Genomic DNA, 25,899 nt, shown 5'->3' on the forward strand with positions numbered 1-25,899 from the left:
AAGGAAAAAGAAGAAAATCTCCCTTTCTGTTAGCTTTCAGGGTCTTTTGTCTTACTGCTTTTTTCACCTGTTGAACTACTTTGGCTTTGATGCTTCAGATGATAAGAGACCTTTTTGGAGAACTCTTTGGATGCTCTCCCTGTACTGCAATATAGTACCTTTAGGGTTACAGGAGTCAGTCCATTCAAGATAAATCTTAAATCCATGTCAGTTCTGGGGCTGGATCCAACTATCTGTCAACTAGTGGACCTCCCAAGGAGATGCCATATGCTCAGCACTTGCAGAATGCAACTCTAGAGTTTGAAAATGCACTCTCAAAACCCCAGATGCTTTGGCACTTCAAAGTCTTACATTTTGAACCATTCACTAATGCTAAAGCCCTTCATTTTGGACTGTACAATCTGAGACACATCTCAAGCCAAATATCCAAAACTAGTGGACATGTTTGACACTCTAGGCATTTGTGAGTACAAGTACTCTCAGGACATGTACCTTTATTTACCCAGCTCTCACCTGACTTAAATCATCTCAAAGCAAGACATCTATATAAGCTTGTTCTCTAGATTCCTTGTATAGTCAGTGATGAGCAACACGCACCAGAAGGTTCTTTTTATTCTCTCTGTTAAGTATAGAAAGAGAATAGACAACTGACTCAGCCTAGAGGTCTGGTTTTAAACCAGAATATTTCGAATGGTGCTTGATTGAAGTAACAGTTAAGGTTTCATTTTGCAAGGAAAAGTATGCGGTCAGAAGACATGCACAGCAGGAGCGTAAGGAGAGACAAGGAGAGGGAGAACATTGACTAAGAAATGTGCTAATACCCTTTAGCCAAGCAGAACTTCACTTAGAGGTGAATTCTCTGTTGCAGCAGAATTAAGACATTACTTTTGTGTGTTAATACCTGAAAGCTGCCCTCATCACAGGAGGCAGCAAAACTTCACTTGAATCAAAGTTTGTTTAAATTCTTACGAAAATCTAACCTTGATATATCAATGTAATTGAACTTTTTTGCTTTTCCTCTGCCATACCATGGGAACAATTGATCAAAGGTGAGAGATGACGAGAGTAGAGAATGAAAAGAACTGCACATTTTTGAAGAAAGTGAATGAGCTCCAGCAACTGGAAAAGAAAGTCTTGGAGATACCAAAACAAAGGCAGGCAGAAAGAAAAGCCTTTAGTATTGTCCACAGGGAAGTCTACATAGGTTTCAAAACAGCCTGGTGATAATTAGGTGTTTCTTAAATGCCTTTATTCCAGAATTATCTCTTTTCAAGCAGAAAATTCCCCATGCCTCACTCCAATGTAGGCACTGAGTGTTCATTATGATTTTTTCCATTTTACTACTAGGCTGCCGTTGCATGACAAAACAAAGATCAGAGCAGCTTTTGGTCCAAGACAGTGGAAGAACTGGCAAAGACACTTTGCTTCATTTCAGATTTTTCCCATGGCTCGTGGTGGAAGTCAGACCATCAGCTTCCTTAGAGCAAAGTCCAAGGCTCTTAAGAGAATTCATTTCCCTTGCTTGATGTCTCAATTCCTGAGCTGTGTGTGGTCAAGAGCTGCTGCGGCACACACTGCGCACTCACTCCCCTGTGCAACTCAGTAGTGACCTCTCCAGCTGAAGGAAGGGTGGTGTCAGGACTAGCTCCTGAAAGAAATGTCACCAGCCTGCCTGTTCTTGATCACCCAAATGCTTCAGAACTTCAGAAATGCTTCGAGCCATCCTGGGGCACGTGAGACTTGCAGTCTCCTACTTATTGTCTTGCATCTCGTTTTTGTCTATAGAAGCTCATCTTCTGCCATAGTATATGCTCATTACTGAACTAAAGGACTTACTGGGTTTATTGGGTGTTTTTTTTTTTTAAATACAGTTCATATTCAGTATCACTCTAATTACGGAAATGAATAACATTTTAAAAACAATAACTGATGACTTCCTGTACAAACAATATCAACTTTCCTGATTCGGATTCTGTGTTTGTAAATAGCAACTATTTGTTCTCATCTGCAGCATGCTAAGACATGGGAAACAGGCACCTCGGTGATCCACATGGAGCTAATATGGGAAATGGACTGACACAACGTCCTGCCACAGGAAACAATACAAAACTAGGAGGGACCCAAATTTTACAAATGTTTATTTCCTAAGCACCCACAAATTCATTTAAAACAAAACCAAACTCAAGAAAGGTAGTCTTCATAGAGGATTTTGTTATCCCCCTCACGCAAACTTCAGCCGATAATTGAATTTCATGCAAGTTCACAGAAACAACAACTTATATTAAGAGATTCCTTAAGTATTTTCTTTCCAAATGCTAATGGTACACTGACCAGGAAGGGTCAGCTTTGGTACTTCATATTTTGTTTCTTTCCAACCTACTGAAAAATTCTTCCTGAAATTGTAAATTTTTGGAGGACTAATATACCTTTCCCCATCTTAGGGCAAAGTGACACTTTCAACAGGTGTTAAACGAGCAGTTACCTTGCAGCTTCCCTCATTATCAGTAGTTTGCCCTAACTCTCATATGTGCTTACTAGGACACAACCAATAATTAAATGTTAAGAAATTGGGTTTCAATCAAAAGGATTGTTGAATTCAGAAAACTAAGATGCTAAGGAGGTCTAAGTGTGATAGAGGCCTGTCCCTTAAATACTTTACTGGTTTTTGGCAAGTAAGATAGGAGGAGAAACGTAATCTAATCCTACCTTCAACAGTGACATCAACATTTAATGACTGAATGTCCTTGAAAAATCAACAAAACCAAGACACTCAGGCAGTCTTCCTTTACTGATTATTGGAGGGGGGGAAGGGGCTGTACGAAAACTATTTCTCCAATGATATGTTTCTCTTCCATCACCATGTGCATTATGCAGATAACCTCGGTTCATATACATCTCATTGAGGATCTCTTTCACATGCAAGCAAGCTGCATACAACTTGGGAAGCAGTGAAGAGTTAGAAAGACTGGTTGCATCTTCCATTTGTAAAAATTCAGGATCCAGAAAAATTAACACTTCGAACATTAAAGAGACCAAGAGAATGTAAATTAATCCCTTATAACTTAAAGTGGGTTTAGCAGAGAGGTTCTCAGTTAGAGTCACAGCAATCCTTGCCCTTCTCATGCGGTGAATGAAGAGGTTTGTGGGTAGATCTCAGATAGAGATGACATCCGAGGTGGGAGGTTCAAGAAAGTCCCACGATGATGGCAAACTTGCAAAAATCATCCAAGAAAATTGTAAGTTTTCCTAGGCAGCAGGAAATGTTGGTCGCTAAATGAATAACCTACTTTGGTTAAGCTTCCATGGATGCATCTGTAATTGGTTATCCAGTGAATTACATGAAAATAGCTAGATAAGAAAAATACTCCAGAGTATATTTCAGATTAAGGAGAGTAGGATGAACAGCAAGAATTCAATATGTTTGAGAATTCAATAATTCTCAAAAAACCAAAACACAATAATGGGGGGAAACTATCTTATTTTCTGTCGCTGTAGTGAGAGATCCACTTTATTCTGCTTTTTCACAGCACCAGTCCCACTCTTTGTGTCACAAAATGAAAACAAAGGCTAATTCACTCTGATGTGAACTCGTTAGAAGCAGCAGACACATAATTTGGAAAACTTCCAGTCGCACTTTCTCTGTAATACGGGCTTTCAAAAATCTGTGAATCCAGATATCTTACAGTAATCTATTAATTTTATCCTGTAAAAATCAATAAAAACTAAAATATAAAATTAAATTAAATCCCTAATGTGTTTATAATTCCTTCTTTTATTATTGTGTCTATTCAATTCAACTGTTCTGAGAAGTATCTGATTAATATCCTGGAAGAAAACAGGATCCGAAAGCAATTTCTGTTATAGCCTAACTGACCTAATTCCAGCATTTCCCATACATTACACAATACTTGTTTGCTGAACACAATTCAGTGTTTTGTTTGATTCCATTTATTCTAGATTTTTACAATCTGCGTAGTGTGGAGTACAGGGTACATTTTTGATGCCACAACATGCAAATTGTAATTTTCTACAGCCTAATTCAGTGATCTAGATAGACAGCTCTGGCATCCTTCAGCTGCCTAGAAATCTATAATCTTACACAGACAGGTTGAAGTGGACGTTGTACCAGATATATAGTTTGCATCAGCCATCATCCGATTCTGTAAGATGTGATTTCTCTGATAGCCATTTCACAGATCCACTACTAGTCTCCTTCCACGTGGATTTTTATTTGCTCTAGCAGACTGGCTGGATTGGGTCTTGTTCTTTCCTTCATTTTTTTCCTATCAGATAAAACACTAGCCTTTGTATTTGCAAGCTCTGACAAAGCAGATTTTATACATTAATTGGTAAATTATCGTGACATTTTGCAAGGCTGAAAATACCACTCAAAACCTTGTATTAACCACAGCTGAACTGCCTTACTTATCCATTTTGCTGTATTGAAGTGCAAGTACCAAGAAGTGTTAAAAAACATAATCTTACCATTAATAAATACATAGACTGTAGATTCCTTCTTCTTTTTCGCTGGACTTGTTGGGTATTTGCAGCTATAGTTTCCAGTGTCACTTGCTTGAGTTCTGCTCAAGGTCAGGCTGCTGCAGGACTGCTTCCCATTCCTTCCACAGGCATATTTAATTACTTTCAGCCTTTTGCTGTCCTTACTTAGAGTTTCAGGCAAAGACCATGAATGAACCATTTCCCCCCTGCAAATACAGATAAGGAAGCAGAAACAATTATGCTGGGCTGCAATTATATAGCTCCAGTTCCCAAGCTTTCTTTTTTATTATATCAGGCTATTTCTGGGGTTCTCTTTTATCTTGTTTTCCAAAAACAACAACAGAAACAACAAAGAACTATTAAACAATTGCCATTGAAGTTCACTCCCCACCTTTCCCCACAACATAAGATTTCATTTTTTTCTAATTTCAGTTGCAAAAAAAAAAGAAAGCGTCAGGTGTATGAACTCCCAGCCAAATTATCAGAATCCAACCCAGCTGGTTACCTGCAGGTGAGATTTAAAGTCTGGCCTGCTTGAACAACGTGCTGTGTGCCACTTATGCTCAACGCGGGAACTTTTAATTTTGATCCTGAACTAGATCCTAGAAAAACAAAGAAAAAAAAAAACACATTAACAACGACAAGTCATCCTGTTCCCAGTCCACTCGCATTTGTGATGTTACACTGGAAGGGGAAAGCAAAGAAAAGGAGATGTTCGCCTTACCACACATATTCTTTTGCTCTGAGCATAATCCTGCTGTCCTGACTCAGGACTCACATAATATTCCATGAGAATTACTCAGGAAAGAGAGTAGAAATGAAAGCTATGCAAGTTTCGGTCAATGACTTTGCTCTCAGACTATTCACTGAGCGTACGATGAAAAAAGTTCAGGACCTTGCAGCTACTCATCCAACCAAGGAAGCGTGCCCTCAAGCACTGCTGGCTGCATTTCCTTAGGAAACACCACCATGGCAGCCCCTTCAATGGGAAGGGCAAAAGTCAGCCACTTCCATGGCAAGAGCCACGAATTGACCTCTAAGATACTGAATTCTTACTCAAACAACTTGCTGCAAAGCTGGAACTGCTCTGGAAGGAATGAAAGGGGATTAAAGATCTTCCCTTTCTGACTGAAGGTCACAGCACTGTTACCTACGGTCCCTCGCTAGCTGCAGGCTTCCTACCAGTGAAGTGGTGTCAAAAGGTAACTGGAGAGCTCTACGATAAATTCTGAGAATAAGTTCAAGGCACCTTCCAGACAACATTTGCTCCTTATTGAGAAAGCAAGCCTGCCAGCATGGCCCCAGTCATGGCCAGACCATTCTGGCATGGGTGAAGCCCCGGGAGTCAGTATAAGATGAGGTGGAGGTGGCTTAGGACACTTGAAAACATCAAGGCAGGCTTCTCACAGGATATGTGGAGGCAATTTTTAGGAAGTCTATGAAGTTCCATGGTCAGAAGACTAGAGGAACACAGGACCTGCCCTTGCATCAAGCCAGCAAGTGCTGGAAAGGCATAATGTTTTATCTTTCATAGAATCATAGAATTGCCTAGGTTGGAAGGGACCTTTCAGATCATCTAGTCCAACCATCAACCCAACTCTGACAAAAACCATCACTAAACCATATCTCTGAGCACCACGCCTATCCATCTTTTAAATACCTCCAGGGATGGTGCCTCAACTACTTCCCTGGGCAGGCTATGGCCATAAAAGCTTTCATGGCAAGCAGACAGAAATCCATGCCTTAGAGAAGAAACAGTCCTTGATTCATCCCGTTGCCCTTTCACTGACAGCAAAGTGTTCCAGAAGCTAGTAACAAAACAAGCAAATATTTTGAAACAGTTAAAGTTGAAAACCAGTTTAAGTCTAAATCTGGACCTGAGTGCAATTTATGAAGATTTCAGTATTGTGGGAGAGATCACTTTACTTCAAGAGAAAGTATTTCTTTGTCAATGTACAAGAGAAGCAGCATCATGTAAACAAGGATAATATGAATTTTCCACTAGAACGCAGTCAAGTACAGCTTCAGTTTAGCTATTTTAAGCCCTTCTAAGAGGTTCCTGCCACAACCAAATATGAACAGCTGTATGTACCAAACATAGTAGAAATACGTGAACCTTTTTTGGCTGCTATGGATCACCCACTGGAAAGGCCTCCCTCTTTCATTGCCTATAGAAGGAACTTTTGGACCGAGATTGGTGACTAAATTTCAACTGTATAAACCCTCCAAAGTCAATGGCTGCTTCAGATTCAGCAACTTTCATCCAGCACCAGATGTAGCCTCAGATTAGAGGCTGAACGGCAAAACTTTGTTCTGAGATGTGGACTTGAACTCGTTCGGTCTGAGAAAGGCCTAGAAGCCAAGTATCCACTTTTGGAAAGAGATGCTAAAAGTACACGGATTTTGTACAAAAGTTAAAGAAGCACTGCTCTCATCTGCTGGTTTTGGGTGTTGGGTTTGGTTGTTTTTTGAGGGGCCAGCTTTGCTCCATTTGTCAGTAAGTATTTCCTACTGATTCCCTACAATATCAGGGGAGACGAGAGACCTAAATCACCTTCTGGGACTACCTAACACAATCCATGCAAAGAACCGATTAGCTGGTTAGGTCTGCAAAACTGTTTGCAAGAGGTCTTCAGAGATTGTTTCTTTTCCTTAGCAATATAGGAAATGTACACTGTAGGGGTTAACCAACTTTTAACTAACCTTTGGCATCTAAGTTAGTCACATTTATGTGCATTGTTCTTTTTAGCCCTGTAGATCTTATTTAAGCTGTAGCTCCAGTACTTTTCCTGTATATGCTATCATCCATCCATATTCAAAAGAATATTTAAAGGGTACACTTAAACATAGATGTAAACTAAATTATAGCTCACTTGAACAGGCTTTAAGCAAAGGCATAACAAGTTTTCAGAAAAAAAAAGGTCCTCTGAACTGCACCACAAGCATTACCAGAAATTTGAATGGTGAAACTGTACAAATATACAGACTTCCTCTGTGATTTGCCTAGACAACCATACTTCTGATTAGAAATGAAAATATTCTGCCAGCCATTAAGAGGGATGAAAAACGATGCAGCAAACCTTTGAAGAAGCAATTCGTTACGTGGTATCTTGCAAACATACATTTTTCTCACCTACCATTTAAGGATCTCAACTCTGAAATGCTGGCTCTGCCAAATAGCGCACCATGCTTGTATGGGACAGTCTCCCACAGATGCTTACGGTCTATTAGTCAATCATTTGCAGTTCTAAAATAACGTCCCTGAAGCTAAACACTGAGAAACTGAGATAAGACGTTACAAGAGCTCAGGCAGCTTCTGTGAAGACCAACCCAGGCACTTTGGTTGAGCGGGTTTGTCAATGCACTCCAACTAAACAACCTGACAATTTCACAAAACCACCGTGTTCCTGTATTTCATTCGTATTCCTCTTGTCATCCCAAAACTGGAGGCTCAGATGCTCTCCCAAGAAGGCAGCGTTTATATCCAGCTTTAAGAATCTTGTTCCTTACTTCAGGGGGCAACTTGGCCCCAAGCTTCCCTGAACTGCTCCTTATTTCAGCCTCTAGAAAAGCTGAAAGCATGCAAAGGTGTTTACAGACACTTCAATAGGTATGAAAAAACCCGTAAGCAATTGTCTACCAGAGGAACCCATTGGGACCAAAGCCCAGCTGCTGGAGTTGCAACACTCAACCCGGTTGCTAGAGAGTAACGTGTAAATTACTTTCAGTTAAAACTGATGGAAAGGTGGATAATCCACAAGCGCTGAGAGCAAGGCAGGAGAGCAAGTCTGCAGTGCCTGCTCACGACTGTGGTGCTGAGTGCACGGCTTTGCTCAGCACCAGCACCAACACCTTGCCCAGGGGCAAAGGCAGCCATGCAGCGCCGTGCCCACCCCCGACCCATGTCGGGACCGGGGGGACAGCCCTGGGAATGTGGGCTGCTCTTGTTGTCAAAGTCTGCCAAAGGCGAAGGAGAAGAAAACATTATGAATGTTACAAACTCTTCTCTTGGTAACTCTATGGGGTTATAAGCAAAGACATCCACATGAAAATCTCAAAATCTTAAATCAAACATACAAAACAAGACAGCCTGGAAGCCTGTGTATCAGAAGATCTGCCTCAGAGTTATTAAAATCAAATAAAAAAGAAACAAACAGCAGATCTTTTCACCCCATCCTGCAGGCAAAAAAGAAACCCAGATATACTGGATACATATTCAAGCTTTTGCCCTTTTACACACATTACGTATATCTAAAAGACACCGCAGTATTTGTAAATATTGTGGGTGAGATCTTAAGGAGTGCTTAGTGTTTGTCTAACTTTGCTCCCATTGATATAAGCCAGAGTTTCATCGTTGATTTCAAGTACATTTTAGACATGTAACTCCAATAGTTAATCATATTAATATTCAAGAGCTAACATCAATGTATTTGGCATGATATACCACATCTGTTATAGGGTCATTCATTTAGTTTTTCACTCACAAAAAGCTGAAGTAAAAGATCCTATTTCTAGCCAACGTTGTGGCTTTTGCAAGTAGGCGAGACAATGCTTTTACCAGCAAGATGCGAAGTCTTGAAGAAAAATAGCTTTATTTGACGTCCTATCTATTCATGGGTCATTAGCTTCCTTACGTTTTTAAATGCTTCAAAACTGAAGCAGAATACAAACGCAATAGAGTTTGACATGTTTACCAGAAAAGAAAAAAGGAGGAGAATAGCAGGGAAATTCCTACTGTCAATATTTAGAAGCGGCTTACGCCTTCTATGTACCTTCTCTGGGCATTTTACTTGACACTGTCTTTTCTGAAGGGTCATGGCTCAACAGGACACGTTCACTTATCATTGTGCCTGTCACTAAGCGACCATCAGCAGCCTACCCTCACACTGACCTACATTGGGGGGTGCAACTTCTTTTCATGTGACAACAAGAGAACTAATTAATCCTGATAACTGAGGAATCTCCTCCCATAGGGAAAGGGGTGATTTTTTTTGCGTATTCTATTTGTTTCGGAAGGCTTATTAGATATATGGGAAAGTCAGTCAATAGGGCTGCTAAATTAATGAGCAAACATTAATTTAGATTGCAAAAGTTGGCCATTCTGTCTAAAACAAGGAAAGGACAAATATTTTTTTAAAGAAAGCAGAGGGTATAATCTGTAATTTGCAAAGGAACAAAAGAATTAACTTTCTTTGATTATTTTTTGCCTTGCAGAAATGGTGATGCTCTTCCTGAATGAAGTAAACAAAAATTTGAATTACCTCTTAACCAAAAACACTGATTACAAGCAATTAAAAAGAAGAGAAAATAAATGAACATGCATATTTTTTTCCAATATGATGTGTGAGTTCAGTTCTACAGACAGATACCTGAGTAACGATGTCCACATGAACAACCTTCCACTTATTTTAGTTAAACCGCAATTTCTCTTAAAAGGATAGAACTGCTGAACTCAAAATTGGGAGCATGTTCTGGATTATTATCTCCATTCTGATTTTTCCAGCTTCTACTTCTAAATTTCCTTTTATACGCTTTGAATTTCTGCTACCTTTGACGAAAGGAAGTAAACCCAAAAGCTAGCTCTATGGCTTAGTTAAAAAATTAAATAAATTAGAAATTATTAGAAATTTCCTTGAAGTTAACAGGTTTGGTAGCCTTTACTTTTAACATCTCTTTCAGAATTCAAGGCTGACTGACTGTCTTCCAGCCGCTCCAGTTATCCTGAACATGTTGACTAATCTTTTTTCACCTGCACAATGAGAGGTTAAGGAGAACGATCAGTTTATCTTTGCAACTTCAGTGTGTACAAAGAATCTGACCTTCTGGGTTTCAAGTGCCATCTGTGAGCAATAAAGTTATCCATCATGAAGTAATTGTTTCAGTCACTGTTGGATTTGCAGGCTTGTTAAATGTAACTGACCCTTTGTGGGTTTTACCATCAAATATCATTTCCTCCTGATTCAAACACATTCAGAAAAAATATATTTTGTAGAGGACACTCCTGAACTGGAAAGAGAGCACACATGATTTCTTAATAGGGTCTTCACCTCTCTGTGCTCCTTAAAATGTGGGTCGTTCGGTTCAAATGCAGCCCAGGACTTTACTCTTGCTTATGAGCACTTCCTTATGAGTCGTCCCACTGAAGGGAATGGTAATACCCACACGCGTGCAACTAATAAGCAACTGCAGAATTTGGCTGAAATGCTCAGGAGCATGCAGTACCCAGTGGGTTGACCTTCAGCGCGTCTCCAGTGAAAATGAGCTGAGTCTCAGCAGCACCTTAACCAGAACGTGGCCACCAGCCAGCCTCCTAAGGGGCACACAGCTTTCCTCCATTTTATAAGGAAATCTGTTTTGGTAGTTTTCTTTATTTCAAAGCTCTTCTTGGCAAGCTATTGTATTAACAACACTCCTAAAGGTACTTCAGGCCATTCTGTGAATAAATATAACTTTTTTTTTTTGGACAAACAGTTGTACCTATCCATAATAATTCCAATTACGCCATCATACCACATCACTCTATTTAAAAAAGGAGACAGAGAAAAAGGAACTTGTGGTCAACCCTGAAGATCCATTTAAAGTTTTGATTTACATCTGACCACAAGGAGAAATATTGACCAACAGGCTTCCCAGTTTAATCAACACTGAGATTCTCATCAGCATCAATACTTGCATCAATAAGACAAGAAAACTTCTAGGCAGAATTGTCTCAAAATTTGAGTGACGATTGGAAAAAAAATATTGATTTTTTTTCCTGCCTGAAGGGTGAAAGTCTGGCCTTGTCCTGCCACAGGGCTAGAGGGAGAAGGGATCACTCTGGATACTGAAGCTTTCTACTTCTGTGACTGCTGGGAAGAACTGCTACTGGAAGAAGCTACTCTCCCTGCTCTGTGGCAGCAATAGCCCCTATTTCACCTATGTTGCCTGGGTTCCTAGAGCTCAGGCACAGGCAAAGCAGCCAACGCAGCCTGGTTCCTGCACCCAGAGGTAAAAGCACCATCTCCATTGCCTGTACTCAGAAACAGCCTCCAGAAAAGGCCTACAGTGCCAAACCATGAGCCACCCTGAGGTTCAAAGCACTATCTCCAGGTCTTTCAGATGCCATCCAAGCCCCATCCTAAAGGAAACCTCACAGTCCTTCATACACCTAATTTCATACCACTTCTCTGAAGCAAATCCAAATATCCAACCTAAAGTCTGCAGAAGAGAAACTAAGACAGCTTATCTGTGAGGTAGCAAGGAGGTACACCTATGTCCCAAGCTGACACTGACAATTGTCCAGATGAGCAAGCTCACGATCTGAAGCAGCAAAATGTAACCACTACTTCTATCAAAGCAAAGCTTTGCAGGGCAACTAAGGGCCATGTGGACTTGCAAGGGTTAATTGTAACATGAGGTTCTTGGACTCTAAGGTAGCTTTGTCCCTGTTTCCTGGTTGCTCTTGTGCTGGGACACGGCCGCAAACAGAAACACACTCAGGGCAGAAGACATGGTTCAAGCTGTCTCACTTCTCAACAGATCTATCACTCACACATGCCTCTGTTGTGCCTGAAATGTGTTCTCGTTTGCTTTCAAGATCAAGAAAATTGTTGGAAGCTATTTACTTACAAACTACACGTTGACGCATAAAAAACACCAATTCATTGATTTGTGCCTTCCAGGTCCAGAAGGCACAGTCCGATTATCCAGTCTGACGTTCTGCAACATATCCCCAGTGATTTCTGGATCAAATGCTCAAATCTGATTAATCTCAACTATAATTTCAGAATTTACAGTACCATTACGGCATAACAGTCAGCGAAGAAAGTGGATAGGTTAATGGATGAGAAAGCTGGGCTGCTGTGTGATACAGCATCGTAACAGAGTCTGAACAGCATAAGACTTATCACAGTAGATTAGAAGAGTCCCGGGCAGACTAAAATGCCTTGACCCTGACTCCATGCCCTGGAATTAAAAATCAGTCATCAGGGTAAATGGATACGCTACTGCCCAAGAAAGGTCTCCACAGGCACAGAAAAATGCGTATGTCTTATTTGAGCAAGTGTGTCCTCCCCCTCGCAGTTCTGGACCTCAGAGCAAGTGATAAGAGTTTATTTACTATCTGTACACTTTTGCTGTCCCTAGGTGTGTAAACACACTGATGCAAGACTAGATGCTATAAAGGCAAAGCAAAACACCCAGCAGCTAAAAATAGAGCAAGTCCAATTCTGAGAGCACTTCATTAGCACTTCTGAGCAGTACACATTAGGATGCCAATATGGTCAATAGCTGCAAATGTAAACAAATACATATTTCCCCTATAAATGCCAAATATTTTGCCAGTATTTGCCCTAGCTAAGGTGGTGCTTGCAGAAGCCTGTGGTAAAACCATTTTATTAAAGAGTGAAAGGGGTTGCTCATTTAAAAATTCAGATATAGAAATTTCGGAAGCTGAAATCACAGTTGGTTATTTGAAATAAATCTGTGTCCAGTTACTACCAAGTAGTCAAGTAGTCAAGTATTAACATTTCCCATCATACCCGGGCATCTGGAAAGCTGCAAAGACAGCCAAGGCCATGCAGTTCAGTGTGCTGTGCCCAGGCAATACCTGCTTGAAGGCACTAGCTACACCAGCTTGTCAGAGCACTGTGTCCTGTCTGCCCTAAAGTCACCAGGCGATTTTGAACATGGGCACAGGCACTTTACATAATGCCATTTAAAAATAATTTTCAAAATTTAACATTCAGAGAACCTGGGGGAAAAAAATAATCTTAGTTTCCTCTTCTATGCATCTAAGTTTAATAAGTTTAGAAACTTAGCACTGACACGAGCACCTTTGCCAACATCTAGTGAGGCGAAGGTGCTCATTTCATTAGCTATATAAGGAGAAAGCAATTACAGAGAAGAATTAAATCGAAGAATTAAATCAGCCATGATCACAAAGATTTTATTCCCCTTTGAGCATATGGAATTGAAAATGGCAGCCCAAATGCACAGTGTAACGCCTCCATTATGAACCATCATGGGATCATCACTCAGGTAAACCACACCAACGGGGCAAAACACACAAATACATGTCGTGCATTAAGAAAAGCGAGAGCCGTATCACAGTTGTGTCCACCTAAGTCTGGTCTTCTCTCCAACAGAATGAATTCCCAGCTTAAAAAAGCCAGGTCTGCTGAGGCTGTTCTCAGTAAGGACTGGTTATAGCAGAGCTCGGCTGTAGCAATGCTTTCACAGCCACATTTGTCACAGGTCCGTGTGGCTGACATACATACCCCTCCATTCACCCAGGGATATGGTTTCATGCCCCTATACACGATTAAGCCTGTGCTGCTTACAGGACTGTTGGTAGCCCTACCCATGTTACGTCTGTGAGCCATCAGATCCTACTCTATCACTTACGGACACTGTCAGCCATCACCACGCCTCTGCTCTAATTCCACCGTGCCGGATCCCAGCGCATAATCATCAGTTTGATATTTTTTGAGAAAAGTTTGTATCATTAACTAGTGTAGTAGGAAAGCATTGATATGGTACCAAAGACAAAGCACGTATATTAAAAAAAAAAGACTAAAAAATAATTCAAAATTCCTATGTAGACTAAGGGGATAAATTTTCTTGGCCAATTTTTATTTATTTACCAACTTGATGCTTAAGTTTTGTTACAGATTCCCCGGCAGGACAAATTAAGCAACATAATAGGATTGAATTGGAAGACTATTTCTTACAGACATCTGAGCAGTCAAACTGCCTACCTGTCAGTAACCTGTCAGCTCACCCAGCAACACCGGCCTATCAAATCCATTTGGGGCTGTACTATCCATTAAGCTGTGCACACTGAAGTAAATTAAGAACTAAATAAAAGAAAACTTAAAGCAAAGTTGCAGGATTTCCACTTTACTGAAGGCTGCCGGTTATTATTTCCGATACTCCATCATTATGGCTGAACTGTTCTGTAACACTCCAAGAAAAAAAAAAAAAAAAAACAACAAAAAGACAAAGTCGGGAACTGACTTTCCATCCACCCTACTTTAACCTATAAAACAGAGCTACAAGCAAAAGCCCTGGGTTCAAAACAAGGGAAAATCAGTAACGCGACACAACAATTTAAACTAGAGAGGTGAAAACCAGAACAGTCTGCGCAGAGGAGTCCTTTGCAACAGCTCAAGAGGCTGGACCCATTCTGCAGTTAAATGACATCTAAATCACAAAGCCTAGGGTAGGTGCACTTGCAGAGAGCTTCTGACAAGCTCGCCTATGGCTCAGTTTACACTGGGAAATTACAATCATTAATACTCATAAAATAGATTAGAATGAGCGTCAATGAATAAAACACTGGATGAAACAAAGAAAGGTAGGTTTTCACCCCAAACGCTACCAGCACAACAGAAGGAGAAAATTCTCTGGATTATACAATATAATGCAATTTAATCCCACTATGTTATATCCATTTGCCATAAACATAGGCAACACCTAAGTTTTGGCAGAGACTAATTTTAGTTTCCTTGACTCTCAATCCCACGGTTTCTTAGTAAATAATAGTGGATTTTAGATCATACTACAAAAAAATTTCCTCTCTGGAGAATTTTATCAGATAACTGCTTCCTGCAAGGCTCCTTGAACCTCCCCTGAAGATCAGAAGTTGGACACTGATGGAGACATGACACGGAGCTAAATAGAGCCCTTGTCTGATCCAGGATGGCAACTCTCACGCTTCTGTTAACATTAGTCCATGGTGATCCTGATGAGAGGTTTTTCCACAGAGGAAGGACAATGGGAACAAAAGGGGCGAATTCCTTCGCTCCGTGGCAGGGAAGAATCCCACAGGAAGGACGCCAAAGCGAACTATGTGAAATTGTGAAATTCCTCTCATGAAACGCCCTCACACTCATCCCTCGCCGCTCCCCACGCACTAAGCAGGGGGTCCTGTTCCCAGAGCACGGGCTTCCCGAGGGAACTTCCGAGGAGCAGAGACAGCTGCTCATGGGTCCCCAGCTCTGCGAGGGCCACCGTCCCCTGCCTGCTTCACCCCCGCTTCCGGGCACAGAGCGGAAATAATGTCACTGCATTGCCACAGCATCTTCAACCCACCGAAGTCCTAGAAATAGCTTCCTTCTAACCACTTCCACATCTTTCAGCTGCTCTAACGGCAAGCAGCACCTTGTTTCAAGGCCACAGCTCCAAAAGAGTGAATACAACTTAAAAGGGATTGCACTTAGGAGTGCTTAGTGCCACTTAACAGTGAAGGTTGGAAGAGCAGCTCCACCGCCTAGAAAAGTCATGCAACCAGAAATAGGTGTCAATCGCGTCACGCTGGATTGTGCTCTGTCTAAATATGTTACAGGGGTGACTTAACACTGTGGATATGGACAAATTGATTTTGGTAATGAAAATCAATGGGGATTTGATGGAAAAACAGCAGAGACAGTAAAATCAGGTCATCATGAACGTGAATTTTTGCCTCTCCGTTAATACAAACCAAACAAAACTCTGGGAAAGATGATGAATAAATCAATTAACTGTTTCACAAGCATCTATAATGGTCTTGAATAATACAGATGCGTCATAAGCAAAATCATCCTCCTCTTCATCTTTAGTGCCACAAAATAAAAACCCCAAATACCAAACATGACTTACTACAGAAGAAACAGTCATCCACACTCCCAGTCCAAGTTTCTCCATACATCTCAATGTCTCAAGATTAGGTTTCAGCCAAAAGTACCTCTGAAACATATAGTTTCAAATCTCTTCCCCTACACCCTTGTGTTTCTCAATCTGTTATCGCTTTGCTTAGTTTCAGCATGAATTCATTCTGCCCATCGCGCAAGGCAAGATATTGTGCCACGCTTGGCTTTGGAGAGAGCACTAATGCCTGTATTTTCACTTCTCAAGCTGCTGCTTGCAGCATATCTTTTTCTTTTAACCACCAGGATTTATGCAGTGTTGACCTCCATCAGTGGGGCACCTTCTTGACAATCATTGGACCAGTTTTAGGATGAGAGGTTCCTACGTGGTGGATTAAGAAGTCAGGCCATTCCCAGCTGGGAATGTTTGGGGAAGGCTGTTTCTCAGTTGCAGGAGTATGTGTGGTAAGGATGCATCATAAGGGCAAAGAGAGAAGGGCCTGGTGCTGTCCATGGGTGGAATTCATGCTCAAATATGCCCAGAAACCTTTCCCATATTCTTACAAACAGTGATAGAGGATGAAAAGATTCTTGGGCCGGGGCTGGGGGTGGGGGGGAGTGAGATCTAAAGATAAAAAGCACAGCTGTGAAAGGAGAAGTTTGCAGTTTGCTTTCACATCAGTAGGAGAGACTTGCCTCCAGGAGCAGAGGTGCCTGTGGTAGCTGGGCATCCTATGCTTCATGGCAAACTTATTTCTTACTTTCCATTCCCACTGGGGCTGCAGCAGAAAGACCCAATGCCTTACTTTGGGGGATTCAAAGGAACAATTTGCTGATAAAGCCCCACCACAGCCCCACTGGACACAGATTTTTGAAAGACCAAACCTTAACCCTCATCTGCTGAGCTTCCTCCTTTCCCAATCTCAGTCGGACATGAAAACTAGCAACTTCATAAACATTGTGCTTGAAGTTTCCAAACCACATTAAAGCATATGGTTCAGCAACTGTCCTGAAAATGTGGACAATTTCCTTTTGTCCTATACACCCACACAATGAGAAGGGCCACTGGTTTCAGTCTTTGAAGCATTTGACAAAAAATAGGCTCAGCTTGTTTGTTCACATGTAAAAAAACACCCAATGCCACTGAACAAATCCTCAGATCTCCCGAATGACAAATTTGTAGAGTTTTTAATGTATTGGGTGCTTCTGGATATGAAGATCTTTACTAGGCAAGGCACAGCTCAAGTCATGATTTCCTCCCACGTGAACCATAAATCTAGAGGATGCTAGCCTAGCCCAAAGGAATTGCTCCATATTTACACCAGCTATAAGAGAATGAAATTTAGCTTTGGGTAGAACATATGAGCAAAGCGCCTATCTGGCAAAACATCGGTAAGTGATGTAAGTGATTTTCTTTAGCAATGCCAGAAAGTTTGATACTTAAACTCTACGCATACTTTTTTTTTAAACCTGTGCTATGCAGCTGGGTCTAACTCTTCTGCCTTATGTGAATGTAGTCCAGAATTTTTAAGGGATCCTAGTTTCTGTGAAGAGCCAGAAGAAGTGGGAAACCCTTTTCTTCGAGACTCCATTAAGATTTCCAGCCCTAATCCCAAATTAGACCGCTGTAGCTGGGTGTCTGCACAGCTGTTTCAGCTGAGTACCCAAATGAAACCAAAACCTTCATGTATGAACTTCCATCTGAATAGCACTTTCAGAAAAGTCAGGTTAGTTATTGTAAGAAATTAACCTCAGCGCTGATTAGATTTGACCTGGAATTTCTTCCTTCGTTTTTTCCAGCTGACCATGAAATTGAAATGTCTACCACTCGCTGGGGATTTTGATGATCTAGTTCCAACTGGAATAACTGAGAATCATATAGCACTGCCCACAGATAAGACTGTAATAGACTCTATTTATTTCTTAGCTGCTAATTGTGAGGTATTGCTTCTGTGTGGACAGCTGGAAATAAAGCCAAATTATCTGCCTATGTTTCTGGAAATGTGTCCACATAATCCTCGATCCAGGCTGCAGAATCTGATCTTTTCAGGGTTTAAACCCAGTCCTTCACATTCCCAAATGCTATCGATTAAAATTATTGTTATACAAAGTCTAGGACTGGGAGACTGAATTTAATATGACTACAACATTTTCACGTTGACCATTATGTGTACAGTCTGTAGCATAAATGTATGCAATAAAATTTGTGGAATAAATATATACAAGCTATAAAGGAAACATATGCGAGTACTATGCAAAACACAGACAAAAGTATTGTTCTTTCCTATGACAGCCAAAATATGCGTGTGCATAGAAATACAAAAGAGCTGAAATGTCCAACACTCACATTTCAAAGAAACATAGTTTCCTTAATCTCATTTTCAAATGGGGATTCTCATGGCTTCTAGCTTGCATGTTGTTTTGGGGAAATTTAGATTAATAAATAGACATATACAAGCTAAAAGACCTCTTTCTATCGGATGCTTATGAAGCTCTCTGTAGTAACTCCTGAGCCACTGACTATTTCTGTGAATCTCTTCGGGTACCTGTCAGTAAATGGAAGTTCCGCATACACCCGCAGAGACTGAATTACAAGAGCGGACCATACAGAGATGATGAATGAAGTTTCATCAAGGACATTTGAAAGGGAAGTGCTGGACAGCACGAGTAAGAATTTTAGGTAGGTAGGCAGTGAAGGAGGCTGAAATGAGAAGAAAAGCATAGAGAGACGCATGGTACAAAGCATCCCACCACTTCACCAACAACTTTGAAACACGCCATGCAAACGTCAAGTATGAAGAGTTTTACTACTGACCCAGAAGAAGCATGATCAACCTATCTGGGATGTCCAAATGAAGCTGTGCAAGGATAATTTTCTTTCAAAAAAAAAAAATGGAACAAAATCAAAGAGTTTGAAACAGTTGAAATTCTGATTTGGACGACAATCTTTTGTATGTTTAAGGAGGGAGGATACAAATTTCCAGCAAACTGGTTGTAAAGGCACTCAGCCAAATTACAGAGAAGCACCTTTCCAGTGCCTATCGCACTTGAGCTACCCCAGGATGTACGTCCACACAGCCCAGCACCCAAAGCACCAGGTTTTCCCCTAAACGAGCCAAGTTTTTCCCATTGGAACTGGTCTAGGGTGTGCATGTCCCTGAGAGTCCCTGGAACAGGAAGGTGAACCAGGGTCTCTTACAGTCCTCAGCTCACAGAGTCCACCTTCTCCCTGGGCAGTGGGTTTGCTATGATTTGCACAATGGAAAACCTTTCCGACAGGAAAGAGGAAGCCAGTCCCCCAGCAATAGCTGGTCACTGCAGGAGCCCATGTGGGAGCGGGACGCCGAAGTTCAAGCTCAAGCTGTGAAGGAAGCCTGGCAAGGATTTGAACCCACGTTTCCTGTATCCAGGGTGGGTGTCCCATGCCTGTGCCTATATCATCCTGGGCATAAGAACCTCCTTGGCAGAGACAAATAATGTGGGGAAATTAGCGTTTTCCTGGGGAAAAAAAAACAAAACCAAACCTATATATCTGTTTCAAAGTTGATGAATCAGCACTTCCCGAGCAGGAAAACGTCTCGTCGGAGAGGCTCCACCAGCCCTCCTCCCGGGCAGCCGCGAGACTCGGCTGCCGCCGGCCGGTGGCACCAGTAGTGCCCGGGGAGCGCCGCGCCCGGGCCGCTCCGGCCGGCACACGGGGCATTGCGCCGGGGCTGTTCTGCGGTCACCCCGGGCACCACACCGGGACCGCTCCGGCGGTCACACCGGGCACCGCGCCGGGACCGCTCCGGCGGACACCGCGCCGCGCCGGAGCCGCTCCCGCGGCGGTGCGGAGCAGAGCGAGCCCGTGGCCACTTGCGCGGGGGAGCGTGACGAGTCGGGCGGCCGCGCCGCTAGCCGCAGAATCGCTCCGCCGCTCGGCCACTGGCCTCGACGCCTGTCCCGGCGGGAGCTCGGGTTTTTCCTTCCCCACCCGCGATTTGCTGTCGCTCCCAGCCGGCCGCCAAGCCCGGCGATGCTGCGCGGAAGCTGCCCCGCGTCTCGAAGCGCACCTGGGGAGCCCCGTTGGGGACGCGGAGATCCCGAGCTGGGGGGGGCTGCGGAAGGGCCGGACCGCCCCGTGGGGCAGCCCCACGGGGGGTGCGATGTGCCCACGCGGGACTGGCCCTTGCCCGGTCCCCCGCAGCCCTGCTCCCAGGTGACCAAACGACTCAACACAGGGACGCGCTCCCCACCACGGCGCTCCGGCCCAGCAGGGACGGCTACTCGCTCAAAGTAAAATAAAACTCGATTAAGAAAAGCAAATCTGCGCTGATCCATCCCAGCACACGCAGCATTGCGGGATGCAGGCGCCGGAGAGCAGCTCCGTCCCACTCTCCAGAGACATCCACGCCGGGTATCCGTGCGGCCGCCCCCCGCAGGCAGCCCCGACCGATGCTCCGCTCCGCCGCCCTGCCCGGGCAGGAGGCAGCAGGAGCTGGATTTTTGCGAAGGAAATGGGCATCTTTTCCGCTTCACGGACAGAGCTGGGAGAGGCTGACACTTGGAAACAAAGCGGGGAGGAAAGAAGCCTGCCCTGCAGCCAAGACATGCTTTCTTTCCGTGATGCACCGGTTCGGAGGTCGCCCGGGCCGGCTGTCCCCTGTGGCCGGGAGAGGGTCCCCTCCCCGCCGGCACCACCGCCTTGCCCGGAGGAGGGGAGGCACCGCGGCTCCGCACCTCCGGCACCCCCGGGGCGCTGCTCCCGGGGCACACCGCCGGGGATCCGAAGGATAACGACCGCTCGGGATGCGGCGTTTCGCGACTCTCTAAAAAGCGGGGATCGCGTCCCCCGGCCCTACCTAGGGGAGAGGGGAGGATGGGAGGCAGGTGCCCGCCGGCTCCAGCCGACAAGCGTGGTGCGGCGGGGCCGGTCTGGGGGCACGGCAGGCGCCGCCGAGGAGGCACATCGCTGGTGGCACGTCGCGGACAGCCAGGAGCAGAGACAGGGCTGGATGGGGCACCGGGTGCCGGCGGACCCTTACCTGCGAGCAGGAGGGCGGCTCCCAGCAGCACGGTCCCTGAGAGCAGCTGGCGGGGCATGGTCCTGCCCGCGGGAGCGCAGGGCTCTTCCCCTGCCGACGGCAGCGAGGCGGAGGCAGAGACGCCGGCTAGGCTCCGACGGGCTCTCCTCGGTGCCGGGCTCCTCCCGCGGTGGCGGAGATAACGGCGCGGCGCGGCGCGGGATCCGCATCCAGCAGCCCCCGAACCCTCCCCGCCCGCCCCGGCCCGCGGAAAGGGAGTGTCCGCAGCCAGCCGCCCTGCCAGCTTCACCTCCCGCGGACATCAATTACCAGCTCAGCCCCAGCCCCGCTGATTTATAACTTCTCCACCCCTCACCGCGCACCCCTCCGCCCCACCCCGGCCCACATCCTCCGCCGGGAGCACGCCCTCCCCGGGACGCGTACCCCGCCCGCCGGCGGGCACGGGGTTGCTCCCCCGCGGATCTCCCGGCCCCGGCCGCCCCCGGCCCCCACGGAGCCCGGCCATGCCCTCCCGGAGCCCGGCCGTGCCTTCCCGGAGCCCGGCGCTGGGGAGTTTCCAGCCGCCGGGGCCGCAGCGCTGCCGGGGCGAGGAGCGGGGCTCGCCGCCCGCACCCGCCGGGCTCCTCCGGGGAAGGCGCGCAGAGGGACTTGCGATTCCCGGACGAAACGCTGAGTTCGGCGCGGGTCCCCGCTCCGCAGAGCCCCCCTCCTGCTCCGCAAGAAGACCCCGGCAGCGCTGCGTCCCGTCGCCGGCTCCTGGGCCGGGGGCCAGGTCAGGCCGGTGCCGCACAGTCTTTTCCCGTTTCCCGGCCGCCGGGAACGATGCTTGGGGCGCCCCAAAGAGCTGCCTGTGCCCCGGGAGCCCGGTTTTCCTCTACTCGCCTTCCTTGGGGTGGCGGAGGGGGGAGCGGCGGGGCAGCCTGCCCTGTGCGGGGCCTATCCCGGAGCGGGCGCGGGTCCCCTGCCAGCAGCACGGAGCACTCGGAGCGGGGAAGCCAGGAAGGGGCAGCACTGGCTAAGGATGCTCCAGGAGTCTGCCCTGCCAGCGCTGCTGCTGGCCTTCACTGACCCTGTGACATCCAGGACCATCCTAGAAACATATTTCTCCTCCCTATGCACTTACCTTACGTTTTTCATACGTGTTTAATTTTGTGAAAGACCAGAAGAGAACCTGTGACAGCAAAACTCGAGCCCTGTGCTTCCACTTTTCCCCTGCGTAGCTAGAGAAAGGCTATTGGGTGAGTCAGGTCTTTGGTTTGACTCAGTATGGCCCTTCCTATATTTTTGTCCTATGAAATAAGTCTCAAGAGTATCTGCATGGGGCAGGTAAATGTGATCGCCCCCATTTTACAGAGAAGGAAATGGAGGCACATAGAGAGGTTAGGCGGCTAGTCCAAGGTCATAGGAAGCTGGTGACAAGAGCCAGAAATAGAACTCAGATCTCCTGTGTCCCACCAGACCATCCTGTGCAAGAAAAAAGATGAGAAGTTGGTGTTGTTTTTAACTTGAGAACTGTTTAGCTTTCAAGTTTAAGGTCTGTGAGAATGTTTCCTGCACACTTCTGTCCAACTCCTATTCATAAATTACACCCTAAGCTACAAATTTAAGTCTGCATTTTCCAATCTTCCTGCCCCCAGCTGAGACCTTGAAAATAAAATGGTTATGGATACCTTCCTCCTCATCTGCTCACACCATGGGGGGAACAACCCAGAGGTTTCTTTCCCGAAGAGGATGACTCATAAGAAATCACCTCCTCCAGTGGAGAGGACAGCAGCTGGGAAAACAGTCGGCCAGTGAGGACAGACCAACCAGAACTAGGACACTGGGCATCCTGACAGCTCAGACCCCCTAGGAGCAAGGGCTGCCGGTGGAAGGAGCTAAGAGAACTGTATGTCCCTGCCTTTGACCTACCCAGTGCTGAGTATGTGCTGAGTCTGAGATGATGCAGGCTCCATCACAAGCTCAGCAGCCATGCCACACCAGTTCCTCCCCACCCTCTTCACACCTCCTACATCACTGCTGCATTCAGCCATGGCCCTTCAAAGACCACAGGACTTTGGCAAGGCATGTCTCCTTCCGTCTCCAAGAGATGTCATCAGCTCCTGATCCACCCAAGGAGCTGAGGACTAGGAAGGGCAAACCTGAAGATCTGCTCGTAACCCCTCATCACTCTTCATACACTAAAGCCAGGGAGAGATGTGGAGCCTGCATGAAGACTGAAAAGACACCAGTAGTGAGATACAGGGGAGAGGCAGCAGACGTTCCCATAAAGCAGAACGAAGGAACAGTGGGAAGCCTGTGCCTGGAACTGGATGAAAGGCCTCTCTAAACACATAGGCTGAAATATCTGGGCAGATGGACAGTGCATGTGTGAAGGGGAGGATTGTGTGGAACCTATTTGATCTTATTTTTTGTGTACTAGCACGTAACTGGCAACACATAGTAAGGTGAGAAGTTATTTCGAAGAGTGGTTTAAGTGCTATGGCTGGTCCTAGACCTGTCCCAGGCAAATGTCCATCCTCCAGGCAATATGATCTGTTCATACCAGAATCTTAGGCCTTGGTCTGATGCTCAGCTGTGGGGAGGACAGAATCACAGAATGATTAGAATTGGAAGGGACCTTAAAGATCATCTAGTTCCAACCCCCCTGCCATGGGCAGGGACACCTCCCACTAAACCACATTACTCAAAGCCTCATCCAGCCTGGCCTTGAACACTTCCAGGGATGGGGCATCCACAGCTTCCCTGGGCAACCTGTTCCAGTGCCTCACCACCCTCACAGGAAAGAATTTCTTCCTAATTCTCCTCTTTCAGTTTAAAACTGTTATCCTTCATCCTATTGCTACACTCCCTGATAAAGAGTCCCTCCCCATCTTTCCTGTAGGCCGCCTTTAGGTACTGGAAGGGGCTATAAGGTCTCCCTGGAGCCTTCTCTTGACCAGGCTGAACAAAAAAAAAAATCCCAACTCTCTCAGCCTGTCCTCATAGCAGAGGTGCTCCAGCTCTCTCATCATCTTTGTGGCCCTCCCCTGGATCCGCTCCAACAGGTATGAGGACAATTGTTGTCCTTGGAATACAGGATATGTAACTGTTGTTACATTACCTTCTGCTCTAAAATGTGGGATTTTTCCTTTTTCTAGCATTTGTTAAAAAGACTATTACTAAATACTATTACTAAATACTATTACTAAATACTAGAAAGGAAATCAACCAAATTTAGCAGCTGAGAGTAAGCCCTCTGAAATGTATCAGGCAAACATCCTTGCTGCAAGGCTGATTATCTTCTCAATCTCCAGCACTACAGAAGCTGCAAAAGAGGGAGGAGAAACAGCCTTCACAGTAGACAACATCTGTTTTTAGCCTTCACTTGCAGCCCAGCAGTACCTTGTATTGTTGCATTTTACCCTGCTCTGCAGGAAGATGTCTTCTACCAAGCCTTTTGCTTGAACAACTCATACATCTGATCATCTAGTTGTCAGGCAGCAGAAGCACCAACTCTCCAATGTGCATCCCTTACCCCTCCCTGGCCAACAAGACTCATTGGAACAACACAGAAAATGAGCAACAGGAAATTTGATTGAAAAGACGAGTAATCAGGGCATTCATCTCCCGGGTCCGCCTTGAGCAGCAGACTACCATGCTGCAAAGAAACACAGACAACACCCTGAGCCCACAGGACCTTTCATAGCTGAATACTTAACCAGGACATTGCCTCTTGCTTGCTTTCTGCCAGCCTTTGTGACTCTTGCATGTCTGGTTTCAAGAGTTAGGTGGGGTGGAGACTCCTCTCAACCCGGATGTGACTTAGTCAAGTTGCTGGGACACATCCTGAGGCTGTGGATTCTACTCCCTGTTGGAATTAGGACACTTGGAACATCCTGAGTTAGGGCTTTAGCCAAGTCTTCTGGGAGGAATCACTTGGACAGTTCCCATGGACCTGGCAAAAATAAAGAGCCTGGAAAATCCCACTCACAGCAGCAGCTGATACCCTCCTAACCTGACCTGTCTCTTTCCAGCCATAGAAGCAATTTTTTATTTGCACTGGTGCTCAAAATAGCTCCTAGTGGCACTGGTTTTGGTGTTCAGACCATTACACATAAGGCTACTACCAGCACCTGCACAGCAGGTGCCTGCCTGTAGAAGATGACCACATGGGCCAGAGTTACAGCTGAAGGACCTTATGATATCTGTTGATCACTGTACTCATAGCGGAGATGTAGGCACCTCACAGGAACAGACTAGGTTGCCTTTGAGATGGTCCCAAGCTTCAGCTGTTGGGAAAGAAGGAAAGATGTCAAAGCAGAGCAGATTGGATCTCCCTCTGCAGGTCTTCTGCAGAATCTGCATCTGCCAACTGACTTCTTTTAAGAGGACTGGGTACTCCCAGGACTGAAAATTTAAGCAAAGTAGTATTTCAGTTGGTCGCCCAAAAACATTACAATTTTTCAGAGTCAATGAGAAAGGGTCCAATGTTCCCTGTGCAGCAGTGGGAGCCTCCTCCATCCCTAGAGTCCCTTGTCAGTTGCACTGGCACAACCATTTCTGGGGCTCACAATTGTTTCTGGGGCTCAGTGTAAAACAGTTTGGTGAAATAAGCCAGGATGTAACTTGTCTGCTTTATATGGAGGGCCACTTAGAACCTGTGTCATTTCACTGATACAGCTTACAGCACACCCACATAACGGAAGACCCAGTGAACTGTGACAGCTGGAAGAATATTGGAGCTTTTGGTACTGATCAAGCTACCAGAAAGACTGTAACCTGAACCA

General features: G+C 45.1%; 1 protein-coding gene across 2 annotated transcripts in view; it reads right to left on the reverse strand.

Annotated features, from left to right (window-relative positions):
- Positions 1-21,418, reverse strand: part of FLT1 (fms related receptor tyrosine kinase 1) — a 112,710-nt gene extending 91,292 nt beyond the window's left edge. For both annotated transcript variants that reach the window (XM_054219241.1, XM_054219251.1), the window contains exons 1-3: positions 21,131-21,418; positions 5,006-5,102; positions 4,486-4,706 (exon numbers count right to left, since the gene is read on the reverse strand). In XM_054219241.1, coding sequence (XP_054075216.1) covers positions 4,486-4,706; positions 5,006-5,102; positions 21,131-21,188 — 376 coding nt within the window. In that variant the 5' untranslated portion in view covers positions 21,189-21,418. The remainder of the gene's footprint in view (positions 1-4,485; positions 4,707-5,005; positions 5,103-21,130) is intronic.
- Positions 21,419-25,899: the final 4,481 nt, after the last annotated feature.

The sequence above is a fragment of the Rissa tridactyla genome, chromosome 1, assembly GCF_028500815.1.
Source record: "Rissa tridactyla isolate bRisTri1 chromosome 1, bRisTri1.patW.cur.20221130, whole genome shotgun sequence".
NCBI lineage: Eukaryota > Metazoa > Chordata > Aves > Charadriiformes > Laridae > Rissa > Rissa tridactyla.